Source organism: Pseudophryne corroboree, chromosome 3, assembly GCF_028390025.1.
Source record: "Pseudophryne corroboree isolate aPseCor3 chromosome 3, aPseCor3.hap2, whole genome shotgun sequence".
In the NCBI taxonomy this organism is placed as follows: Eukaryota; Metazoa; Chordata; class Amphibia; order Anura; family Myobatrachidae; genus Pseudophryne; species Pseudophryne corroboree.
Genome location: NC_086446.1, coordinates 269,734,157 through 269,746,638, shown reverse-complemented (window position 1 = coordinate 269,746,638; position 12,482 = coordinate 269,734,157). Strand labels below are relative to the sequence as shown.

Sequence of the window (12,482 nt, the reverse complement as noted above, 5' to 3'; positions counted from 1 at the left end):
TATGGAGACACTCCGTTCCATTGTCCTGGCTATGCGAACTGGGGACTATATGGTCTACCTGTACATTTCAGGATGAGAACCTCCATGTACCTATAGCACCCTGTCATCATCAATACTTCCACTTTGCTGTCTTGTGACAGCATTTCCAATTCCAGGCGCTTCCCTTTGGATTGTCTATAGCTCTGTGTGTTCACCAAGCTCATGGCAGTGATGGCGGCCTATCTCAGATGGCAGGGAATTCAGATTCTATTCTACTTGGACGACCTCCTCCTTTATGGTGCAGTGTCCAGTAGTCACCTACGGCTGACTATGTAATTTCTCAAAAACCATGGACGGATCATCAACTGGGCCAAGTCCACGCTCATCCCATCTCAGCAGTTGCTGCACTTCGAAGCACTACTGGACACCAACGTACAACGCATCTCCTTCCTCAGTACAATATTGTGACATTTACAGTTGTGCATCCACAACCTACTTCACAGTCCACGGGTCTTAGTCCATTCGGCAAAGCAGGCACTGGGCTTCATGGTATCAGTCTTCCATGTGGTGGAATATGTCCAATTTTACTCTTTGCCTCTACAGCGCATGATACTCGCCAAATGGAGTAGTCGACCAACGCAGATCAAATCCTAGACTATAATACTACCACAGGCTACTCGGACGTCCCTCTCCTGGTGGCTCCACACGTCCAACCTGGTCAAAGGATGGACATTCTGGTTTCCAAACTAGACACTCTTCACCATGGATGCCAGCCTCCAAGGGTGGAGAGCAGACATGGGCAGTCACTACTTTCAGGGGTGCTGGTCTCTGGCAGAAAGGGATCTCCGATCAACGTCCTGGAACTTCGGACACTTCAAATGGCTCAGGACCTACTACAGGGTTCTCCGGTACAGATCCAGCCAGACAACGCCACGACAGTGGCTTATATAAATCGACAAGGAGGCACTCGCAGTGATGCAGTTAACTCTGATTCTTACCTGGGCAGAACCCCACCTTCCAGCCATCTCTACAATATTCATTCCAGGAGTCCTCAACAGGGAAGTGGGCTTTCTCAGTCGACAGGATAGTCACATCAGAGAGTGGGCTCTACACCCAGATGTCTTTCCGATTCTGGTACACAAATGGAGGCTTCCAGATGTGGATCTCATGATCTCCAGACACAACCACAAGATTTCCAGTGTATGGGGCCAGGACACTAGATCCGGAAGTGAGCTTCATGAACGCACTTAGTCCCATGGACCTTTTCATCTGGCCTATCTCTTCCCTCCAGTGTCTCTCCTTCCCAGAGTACTATGGAAATTCAAGGAGGACAGCGGCACGATCATAATGGTGGCTCTAGCATGGCCCAGATGCCATTTGTTCACGGATCTGCAAGATCTCTCCATAACCGAGCACTTCCCTCTGCCTCTTTTGTCTAGGCCTGCTCTCTCAGGGGCCCTGCCTCCATCTGGACCTATCTTGCCTGTCTTTGACGGCATGGCTCTTGAGTCATCCCTCTTAAGAGAAAAGGTTTCTCCAGTGCAGTGCTTCAAACTATGCTTCAGGCTCGGGAAACGAGCCTAAGCCTGTATATATCACCGGACATGGCACTCCAATTTCCAGTGGTGTGCTCGTTGTCGCTATGACCCTAAAGTTCTCAGGATCCCTTGAATATTAGCCTTTTTACAGGCGTGCTTAACCCTGGGTATTTGCCTGGCTTCTCTGGGCCTTACAATGGACTCCCTTTGAACCATTGGAAACGGTAGCCCTCAAGTGGCTCATCACTAAAACTTTTCCTGCTGGCTATAGCTTCAGCCCGAAGAGTCTCTGACTTGGGAACTCTCTCCTGTCACTCCCCCTTTTTTTTATTTTCACCAGGACCGGGCAGTCTTTCGAACTGAACCTTGAAACCTACCTAAAGTAGTGTCTAAATTCCATATCCACAAACCAATTGTGGTACTGGCCTTCCAGGAACCTGGTCTTTCTCAAAAGGAAGCCTCGTTGGATGTGGTCTGTGCTCTTGGGATCTATGTGGACCATACTAGTTTTTTTTCGGAAAACGGATTCCTTATTCATCCTCTATGGATTCCAGAAGCGGGGTTGGCTGCCAATAAACAAATGTTGGCGCCACATGACCATGTCACAGGCTTACGCGCAGGCTGATCTTCATGTTCAAAGTATAGTCTCTGCTCACTCTACTTGATCTGTCAGTCCTTCGTGTGCAGCATGCTGTAGAGCGTCTGCTGAACAATTATGCAAGTCTGCTGCCCACATGTTTCTTAAGTTTACCTCTCTGGATGCAACCTTTGGCCGCAGTGTCCTCTTCAGCTTAGGAGCGTTCCCTCCCTATTACAACTGCATTGGGACATCCCAAGGTTAACCCTGTGGAGACCATGGTCACCGAAGAAGAAAAGAGAGTTATGGTAAAACTTACTTTCGTCAACTTTTATCTTTTATTTTTTTTCTTCGATGTCTATCATGGGATCCACAGGGCGCCCACCCTGACACACTTGGCTTGAATGGGTTGCCTTTACGGTCACCAGTTCCCTTTTGATTTCCTGTGTACCATTCTTCCTTCTCTAATCTCTCCAGCTTCTGCTTTGGAGTTGTTAACTGAAGTGCCTGAGCATGGGGGTGGGGTATGAGGGGAGAGGAACCCAGTGCATCCTGGGAGGCTCACAAGCTTTAATTGTTCGGTTCCAGTCCTGGTCTCCACCAGCCATACCCAAGATTAACTCTGAATCCCATGGACCTCGAAGAAAAAGAGTTAACGAAGGTAAGTTTTAGCAGAACTTTCTTTTTAATAGCATACATGTTAACAATAAATTTTTATGCATTAGTCATGATACAAGCATCAGTGTAGATAGCCTTAGGGTCTTAGCACATTTCATTTTGTTCATAGGGTAAAGAAGGATCAGAGTGGTAGAAAACACTCTCATATTTGCTAATCAGTCTTTTAAAGGAGGGATGGTCTTAAATTGTTCCACATGCAAGAGAATGTATTCTGGATTTTGTGGATGATTCTAGAGATTAAGTCAATGCCACTAAATTTGCCAGATTCTATTAATCGGGGACGGTGATTCTGGAATGTTCTAAACCAGTGTAATCTGGCATGCGTTTTATATTTCAGTGTCTTTAGAAATATCCAGAATATTACAAAGCAAAAAAGTAGGGAAATTACTTTACATCAGTCATTAAGGTGGTGGACAGCTCTCCATAGAACTGTTGTCTTAAGACAATGATAGCAAATGTGAGACAATGTCCTTTGAACCACATAGCTGTCTTTGGGGAAAATAATATGGCTACTTTCAAGGACTTAGTGACAGTGGGATAGATGTGTGGAGTAGTGTGCCATGGCAACCAATCAGATGCTATGTGTCATTTTATAGACTGCACTTGATATGTTACTTGAAAACTGGTTGCTATGGCACACTTCTCCACTCTTATTGCTTCATACATCTACCCTTTCTTAAAAGTATTCTCAAAGATTTAAACACATTAAAATCTTAGAGCAGTTAATTTTAATTTTACCTTTGTCTTCTTGGTTAAGAAGTTCTATTTATATCTTTTTTTTTTTTTTCCATATCTGGTAAACAAACATAAATTGGAAGTCTTGTAAATGTTACACCAAATTGGTTTATGGTATGCAAACGTTTCCTAGTTTTGCAGACCATGTTAGCAGACCTTCAGATCCTGAGTGAATTATGGAGTCCTTTGCAGATAGGGCTTATTACTTTCTCTGTTCTCTCCCAGTCTTTCAACAGTGGTCTTGTGGATAGGACATAGCGATAGACTTTTACTAAAGGCCATTCAATCTTGAATCTCCTTGGTGTAGGTTCTTCTAGTCCCAGTACAGCAAAAGAAGTGATTTCATTCAAAAAAATTTGATTGTCCAAAATCCAGACTGAATTATCTGGACCTAAATTTATATCTTTGACTCATCCAGTCCAAGTTAAAGTCCTTGAAGTCAGTTGTAAACATCATGGAGAAAACAAAATTCCTGGTGTCATTGACGCATGCATGCTCAAATCTGGGAGGGTCACCATTACCTCCTGACATTTGCGGTCTAATCTCAGATTTGTCTTCCTTTTGGCATTGTGCTTGTGCCTAAGGTCTTGGCAGCAATGCTGGTTCTCCTGAGAAGATTCTTTTGTTGGATGACCTGTAACTCAAAGCAGACTGTTGCCCACTTATACATGCAGCCCAAATAATCTTGCGGATGGCTCATCAACTGCTAGAACTACCGCTTTGTTCCTGGTCAGGGGATGAACTTCCTAGTACTTATTGCCAACATACCTTATTGAGTGTTCTTACTTTAAGATGAGGTTCTCTCTTTGCCGAAGCTAGTAGGGTTTCTGTTGGTTCTTACATGGATTTCTGTGTTTCTAGACTTGGGAGGCCTGGGAGGTATGTGGGCTGATTTGAACTTGGGAGCAAGGCAAAAAAAACATCGACTCTGCACTCGGGCAAACAATGTTTAATTGGAAGGAGTACAAAAACGTGTCCTTTTCTTTACATGCTGATTGCTTTAACATGCAACCCCCACAAATACTGAATTGTTTTTTGTTTACACTCTGCAGTTTAGAATTTAGCTACGACATACAGCTCCCAACTCTGATTCTGTGTACATTTTAAATCTGCCCCACGTGCCATGGTGCAGGTGTTTTTTTGTTTTTGTTTTGGCTTTGCTCTGTCACCTATCTGAGTCATCAGATTGTTCTTAAATGCTTGTTTTATTGTTCCTTTGGTGGCTCCAGCTAAAACCTTCTCAATTGTCATCCATTTACAATTTCTAAATGAACTCTCTTAAATTACAGATGCTAGTTAAAAGGGCAGTGGTGTTCATAGGCCTCTGGTCCTCACACAAGTCAAAATTAGCTACACAATTCAAAATTAGCTATCCATTTTCTACAACTAGGCACATGACCTCTTCGATGGGGAAAGCTGATAAAAATTCAATTTAGCAACTGCAGATAAGAAGCAAAAGCTTTCACTTGATGAAAAAACTAGATGGAACTCCATTTTCTAGATGTTAATGGTTTCCATTCCATGGGTGGAAAGCGGATTTTCTTAGCCGGCATACTCTACAGGCTAGAGCAGATGTGGATCGTTGGGTCGACAGTAACCAGGTTGACACGGTCATTAGGCTGGCAAGGCTATTACATTTAGCTTCCATGTATAGCTAGCTATGTGTGTGTGTGTGCGTGTATGTATGTGTGTATGTATGTATATATGTATATATGTGTATATATATATATATATATATATATATATATGTATATATGTGTATATATATATATATATATATATATATATATATATATATAATTTTTTTTTTTTTTTATTTAATTTTTTGGGCGTCTTTTTCTTTGTCATTTGGTCGGGAACAAAAATGGGGAGAACTTCAAAATACAGTGCGCAATCAAACAGTAGTGCAGCTACACAATGTACACAAGTGTGCATACAAAAACACAGATATGCGTAAGGAAAATAAATGTACACTAGTAGTAGCGCTCTCCAGTAACCATGTTAAATATCACCCATGTGAAAATTATATATTGAAGGTTGATTCACCATATAATGTAACTGAAATGTCCTTTATGCTCCTTATCGGATGCAGTCACAAACGGGAGGTCACACAGGAATTCTTCCTTCTCAAGGAAAATCAGCAGTGATCATTTGTGCTATGGCCAGCACAGAATCTAAAGGAATGAATATTAGTGCCTCCTAATCCTCTTGCAAGGACAATGGCTGGAGACACGGTTCTGTGTGTTCCTCAGCCGCCGTTTGCAGTGCAGTCTATGCTCTATTACAGCGTAATGTGAGCAAATGGATTGCTGGCTGGGCTTCGTTTGAGGAAACAATACCGGTGTAGCGATGTGTCCAATGGGTTAAATTCCATACGCGTTTCTCGGCACCTATGTGTTGGTTTCAGCAGAGGATCCTCTGCTGAAAACAACACACAGGTGCGGAGAAATGCGTATGGAATTTAACCCATTGGATACATCGCTACACCGGTATTGTTTCCTCAAACGAAGCCCAGCCAGCAATCCATTTGCTCACATTACGCTGTAATAGAGCATAGACTGCACTGCAAACGGCGGCTGAGGAACACACAGAACCGTGTCTCCAGCCATTGTCCTTGCAAGAGGATTAGGAGGCACTTATATTCATTCCTTTTAGATACTGTGTTGGCCATAGCACAAATGATCACTGCTGATTTTCCTTGAGAAGGAAGAATTCCTGTGTGACCCCCCGTTTGTGATTGCATCCGATAAGGAGCATAAAGGACATTTTAGTTTCATTATATGGTGGATCAACCTTCAATATATCATTTTCACATGGGTGATATTTAACATGGTTACTGGAGAGCGCTACTATTTGATCGGGAACACCAGTTAGTGCACCATGTCCCCTCACATGGCTCGCTTCGGGCAAGGTGCCTCGCTCCGCTGCCGATGTGCTCAGCACAGGTTACACTTCCCAATCATAGTCCACGTGGATCGTAAAGTGTGAAAAAGTTTAAAAATGGAAAAAAAATTGTGACAATTTATGTTGACTTTTACCATGTTGACCAAATGAGTGTCTACCTAAGTGTTGTCGACCTAAAGACCGAATACCGGCTAGATCATAGGGTCTCAATCTCAGTCCTCGGGGCCCCAAATGGTTCATGTTTTCCACATCTCCATGCAGAATAACAATTTAAATAATTAGCGCCATCTGTGGATTGTCTAAAATATGTCAGTGAGTAATGACTACATGTGTGCATCTGCCAGGAGACCGTAAGCTGTTTTGGAGTCATGAGGACTGATTGTGAGGACCACTTGTCCAGAGAATGGTACATTATCCATCAATGCATGGTTGAGAAAGTGGGGTGTACATGATGGCATCTTGATTGTTCCGCAAAACTATTGTTCAAATATGAGATCCAGAATATTTTCTAACTCATTATGACTTCTTGTTTCAGGATCCAGTCTAACAGCAAAATTTGATGTCTTGGAAATTGACTGAAAACTGCTCAGAAATATTTATTGATTACAGAACCAGATATTTGCTGTTGCCTGCAAGAAAGACTCTTCTGTTGGGAAATCGTTTATTGCATTGTGTCAAATTGAAAATAAATCCAGTTAAAATTACCGTTCTAAATGACCTTGTTTTTTCACAGGATGGATTCCGCAAAGTATTTGCCTTATCCACACGTAAGGTTTAAGTATAAACATTAAGGGCCTGAGTTGTTAACTACCGAGAGTGCGTTAGCGTCTTTTGCCGTATTGGCATCTGTGACTTTATGCTAATGCTAGTATCAGCCCTTCCCCTGGTGTATAAGCGCAAGTCTGAATGTGCAAGGACTGAGGCACCCACTTTGAATATCTAAAAACACTGTAATGTGCTGTTCCATGAAAGTGAGTAAGTAAAAATGTCCCATGCGTGACTGTGACACTAAATAATAAATAAATCTGTAGCTGTGTATCTTTTTTTTTTTTTAAACATTAAATTTTTATTGAAGAGTTTACACACACAAATGGGGAACAGAAAAAAGAGATAAGGGAAACACAGGGGAAGTCCGGAATGGTTACCATATGCAAATACAAACAACGCACAGTCGGATGAATATACAATTGGCTACATTAGGCGTACAGATACAAGAAAAGGAGAAAGCACTGAGAGAAGACATGGAGAAAAAAAAAAAAGCAATAAGGACCAAAATACAATAAACAGAAAATATCTGGTATCACAGCAGTCTCGTGGAGGTCAATCTAGGAAGGGCCAAGCACAGACGTATCAATTGGAGAGCTGTAATCGGTTAACCTACCTTCTCTACTCCTATAATCGGACCATCCTAACCATTTCAAGTGGATAGAGTTAGCCGAGGAGGAATATTTAGCCTCCGCTGTTTCAAAAATGAAATGTTTGTGAATCTTATTTTGGATGAACGCTAAGGTGGGAATATTCTCAGATTTCCACAATTGTGCTATAGCAGCTTTAGTGGCTATCAAGATATGCCCCAAGACGTAGCGATCACCTGCGGAGAGGCGATCTACGTACAAATGAAATAGCGCTAGAGCTGGGTCCATGGGGATGCTGAGCCCTAAAACCATGCTAGCCATATTTAAAACTTCTCTCCAGATTTAGCAATATCGGATAAGTGGACCCTCCAACGGGTCTCGAAGGCTTCTATCCTGCCAGTGTCGTGGTCCGATCACTCGGCTCTCTCTATCCATTGGAATCTCCGCCGCATGCGGACCTGCCCTACCCTATGGTGCCTTGGGGACTATCTCCTTTCAAATGCGGATGCTAACCGGTTAATTACCCAGGCCCTCTTCCAGTACCTTGAAACCAATGTCCCAGCCGACACATCCGTTTTCACACACTGTTGTGCCCTTAAGGCGGTGTTTAGGGGAGCGGCAATCCAGGCGGCTGCCTATATCCGTAGGACCTCTCGAGAACATCAGTTAGACCTTGAAACCCGTCTTAAAGATTTAGAATCCCTTCTCAAGCTGAGCCCGTCTAATAAGAAAATATATCGGGACCTGCTTCGGGTCAGAGATGAGTTGAATAAATTAGGTTTAACAGAGGTCCACAAGAACCTTTTCCGACTGCAACAAAAGTTTTATACACGGGGACAGAGCTGGTGGAATGCTTGCACGCAAGCTGAGGGGGAAAACTGCTAAAGAGAGGGTGAAATTCATTTTCAATTCAAATAATATCAAAATAACCGACCCGTCAGATATTGCTGACTCCTTTGCCACATATTACTCCTCCCTCTATAATTTAAAGGACGACGTATCTATCCCACAACCCACGCCGGCTACCATTGCGGCCTTTCTAAAAGATGCCCATCTCCCCTCCGTCGACTCATCTACTCTGCAGGCTCTAAACCAACCCTGGTCTTCTACAGAAATTAGTCAAGCTATAGACTCTCTCCCGCTGGATAAAGCTCCAGGCCCCGATGGGTTCATAAATAAATTTTATAAATGCTTCAAAGATACTCTCACTCCTGTTCTGAACGGAGTCTATAATCATGCTTCCTCTGTCGGGAATTTCCCGGTTGAAATGTTGGAAGCTCGTGTAGTTGCCTTTCCCAAGCCAGGGAAAAATCCCGCTATGATGTCTAACTATCGCCCCATAGCTCTACTAAATACTGATTTGAAAATATACGCAAAATTAGTAGCCAACAGGCTTAACCCCCTGCTCCCCTCGCTAGTCCACTACGATCAAGTGGGGTTTGTCCCCGGAAGACAGTCCCCCGATAACACTAGGCGGGTAATAAACGTGCTAGACATCTTTTCTACGTCTGATTCTCCCCTGCTACTGTTGTCGTTAGACGCGGAGAAGGCGTTCGATCGCCTACACTGGGGGTATTTATAGGCGGTTCTTTGTAAGTTTGGTCTTACCGGCAGGGTTCTCTCTTCCATCTTGGCTTTATACTCTCACCCCTCGGCAAGAGTGTGTGTGAATGGACTCCTCTCCATTTAGGATCACGAATGGCACACGCCAAGGGTGCCCCCTATCCCCGCTGGTATTTGCACTGGCAATTGAATAGTTAGCTGAGAAAATAAGATCTTCACCCTTGATTACAGGAGTGGAATATATGGGACAATCTCATAAGATATGTCTATTCGCGGACGATGTCCTCCTGGCGCTCACGACTCTCACTACCTCCCTGCGCGCATTACACACACTCTTGTCGGAATATTCAGCTGTATCTTATTATAAACTTAACAATACTAAGACGGAGGCACTTCCTATTAATTTTCGGCCCCCCCTCTTATCTGCGCTGAAAGCTTCCTACTTTTATTCCTTTTGAGAAAGAAATAGTGGGAACCGCACAAGTCCTTATTCAAGTAGATAGTAGCCTCTGAAAAACTGAATTATTACTGAATTGCTTCTAGATATAGCAACCATATGTGTGTGGATAATCAATCCTAGTACCAATGCTTGTTGCTTTCAGTGGTGCTCCCAAGAGTCAAATTTAACAGCCAAGAAAAAAACCAAAACAGATAAGTATTGGAAAGTAGACTCTTTTTTGGGAGCACTCTAATTCAGAGGGTAACATTGTAACATGTTGATACTGGTAAAAGCATTTTTAATAGGTAAATCATAAAATAAGATGTGAGGAGTATCTGAGTATGAATAAAGTAGCTTCGCGAAAATATGAAAAAAGATTATAAATCGTACGTGATATCCGTATCACAATCTACCAGTTGCCGGAAATTAATAACTGTGGTACCAAAAATAATTCATCATTGCACATTGAAACTCATGTAATATGTGACCATCATTTATTCTGCAAATATCCATTATGGATCATTATAGATGCAGAGAATTAAATCATTGGTCATGTGAAAACCGAGTACCCAATAATATATGTATAAGTGACACTGTGTTGGGGAGTCAATTTGTTGCAGTACCAGGGTGTTCAGAGGTGGTCTCCCATCCTAGTACTAACCCGGCCTTTCACTGCTTAGCTTCCAAGGTCAGAAGAGATTGGGCATCTCCAGTGAGGTATGACCGCAAATATTGTACTCGCCCTCTTGAGTCACCCAGATATATATAGTGTAACCGCTATATATTAAGGATTTGTAAACATATATAGTACAATGGTCGACAGAAAAATGAGATTATGTGCAGCCACCTGGCTTAGTCACCATGTGACACATCAGCCACAAGAAAAGTACACACATGAGTGAGGGCCTATTATGTGGGAAAAATTCTTTGACACCACACAACGTCTAGGAGTGAAAGGCAAGTCCTAATTGTGGACGTTGTGTGGTGTCTAAGAATTTTTCCCACATAATAGGCCCTCACTCGTGTGTACTTTTCTTGTGGCTGATGTGTCACATGGTGATTAAGCCAGGTGGCTGCACATAATCTCATTTTTCTGTCAACCATTGTACTATATATGTTTACAAATCCTTAATATATAGCGGTTACACTATATATATCTGGGTGACTCAAGAGGGTGAGTACAATATTTGCGGTCATACCTCACTGGAGATGCCCAATCTCTTCTGACCTTGGAAGCTAAGCAGTGAAAGGCCGGGTTAGTACTAGGATGGGAGACCACCTCTGAACACCCTGGTACTGCAACAAATTGACTCCCCAACACAGTGTCACTTATACATATATTATTGGGTACTTGGTTTTCACATGACCAATGATTTAATTCTCTGCATCTATAATGATCCATAATGGGTATTTGCAGAATAAATGATGGTCACATATTACATGAGTTTCAATGTGCAATGATGAATTATTTTTGGTACCACAGTTATTAATTTCCGGCAACTGGTAGATTGTGATATGGATATCACGTACGATTTATAATCTTTTTTCATATTTTCGCGAAGCTACTTTATTCATACTCAGATACTCCTCAAATCTTATTTTATGATTTACCTATTAAAAATGCTTTTACCAGTATCAACATGTTACAATGTTACCCTCTGAATTAGAGTGCTCCCAAAAAAGAGTCTACTTTCCAATACTTCTCTGTTTTGGTTTTTTTCTTGGTTACTCTTATTCCTGGCAGGATAGAAGCCTTAAATATCTGGGGATTCATATCACCCAGAAGCTGGCCAATCTACTCTCCGCTAACTACCCCCCGCTACTGCGCAAAGTTACAGCTCTGGTCTCGGACTGGATGATGCATCATGTCTCATGGTTAGGGCGCATAGCTGCACTAAAGATGACGGTCCTTCCTAGGCTCATGTATCTCTTTCGGGCCATTCCTGTCCTCCTACCCACCTATCTCTTGTCTAAATTTAATGCTATTTTCAACTCTTATATATGGAAAGGTAAAAAAACGAGATTAGCCAGGAAAACAATGGTCCGGTCCAAACGGGAGGGGGGTCTGGCATACCCGGATTTACATTCCTACCAACTAGCATGCCGACTTGCGCAAATAGGTGCTTGGTATTCACATCACCCATATAAATGGTGGGTTCTCCTCGAACAGGGGCTCGTTGCCCCGCTCCCCCTTACTGATGTTTTACTACTCCCGAAGTCGGAGGGCAAACTATTAGCCAACAGGTCTCTTTCGGTCCAATCTACTCGGAGGGCTTGGCTGGAAGTAGTACATAATGTAAGCGTTATAAATCTCCCCACCCCTGCTCTCTCATTGACGGGCATAGCCTCCCTGATCCCTGATTTGAGATTTGACTCCTGGATTTTGAGGGGAATCCTATCTTTGCAGGATATAATGATGAATAATACTTTTCTATCGTTTGCCAAGATACAGGAAAGATTCCTGCTGCCACACGGGGAATTTTATAAATATTTACAACTCAGACATTGGCTCCACGGGGCCTCTGCACGCCCCCACTCGCTATCTACCTTACCCAAACTTGTCCAGAAGTTTCTAGATGACGGGGAGGGCAGGGGTGGCATTACTAAATGGTACAACTACATTATTAACTCCCAATCACTGCAGACAGCCCCCTTCCAAGCGAAATGGGAGGCGGGCCTTAGGTGTTCGATATCGGAGGAGGACTGGGAGACAA

At 42.9% G+C, this 12,482-nt stretch overlaps 1 protein-coding gene and 2 pseudogenes across 1 annotated transcript in view; 2 read left to right on the top strand and 1 right to left on the bottom strand.

The window, feature by feature from the left end:
* Positions 1 to 7,125, top strand: part of MAPRE1 (microtubule associated protein RP/EB family member 1) — a 78,198-nt gene extending 71,073 nt beyond the window's left edge. Inside the window, exon 8 of the mRNA XM_063959063.1 lies at positions 6,947 to 7,125. Within this exon, the coding sequence (XP_063815133.1) occupies positions 6,947 to 6,958 (12 nt within the window). The 3' untranslated portion in view covers positions 6,959 to 7,125. The remainder of the gene's footprint in view (positions 1 to 6,946) is intronic.
* A 3,254-nt stretch (positions 7,126 to 10,379) lies between these two features.
* LOC134896060 (5S ribosomal RNA) lies at positions 10,380 to 10,499 on the bottom strand (annotated as a pseudogene).
* A 454-nt stretch (positions 10,500 to 10,953) lies between these two features.
* LOC134896058 (5S ribosomal RNA) lies at positions 10,954 to 11,073 on the top strand (annotated as a pseudogene).
* The last annotated feature ends 1,409 nt before the right edge of the window (positions 11,074 to 12,482 follow it).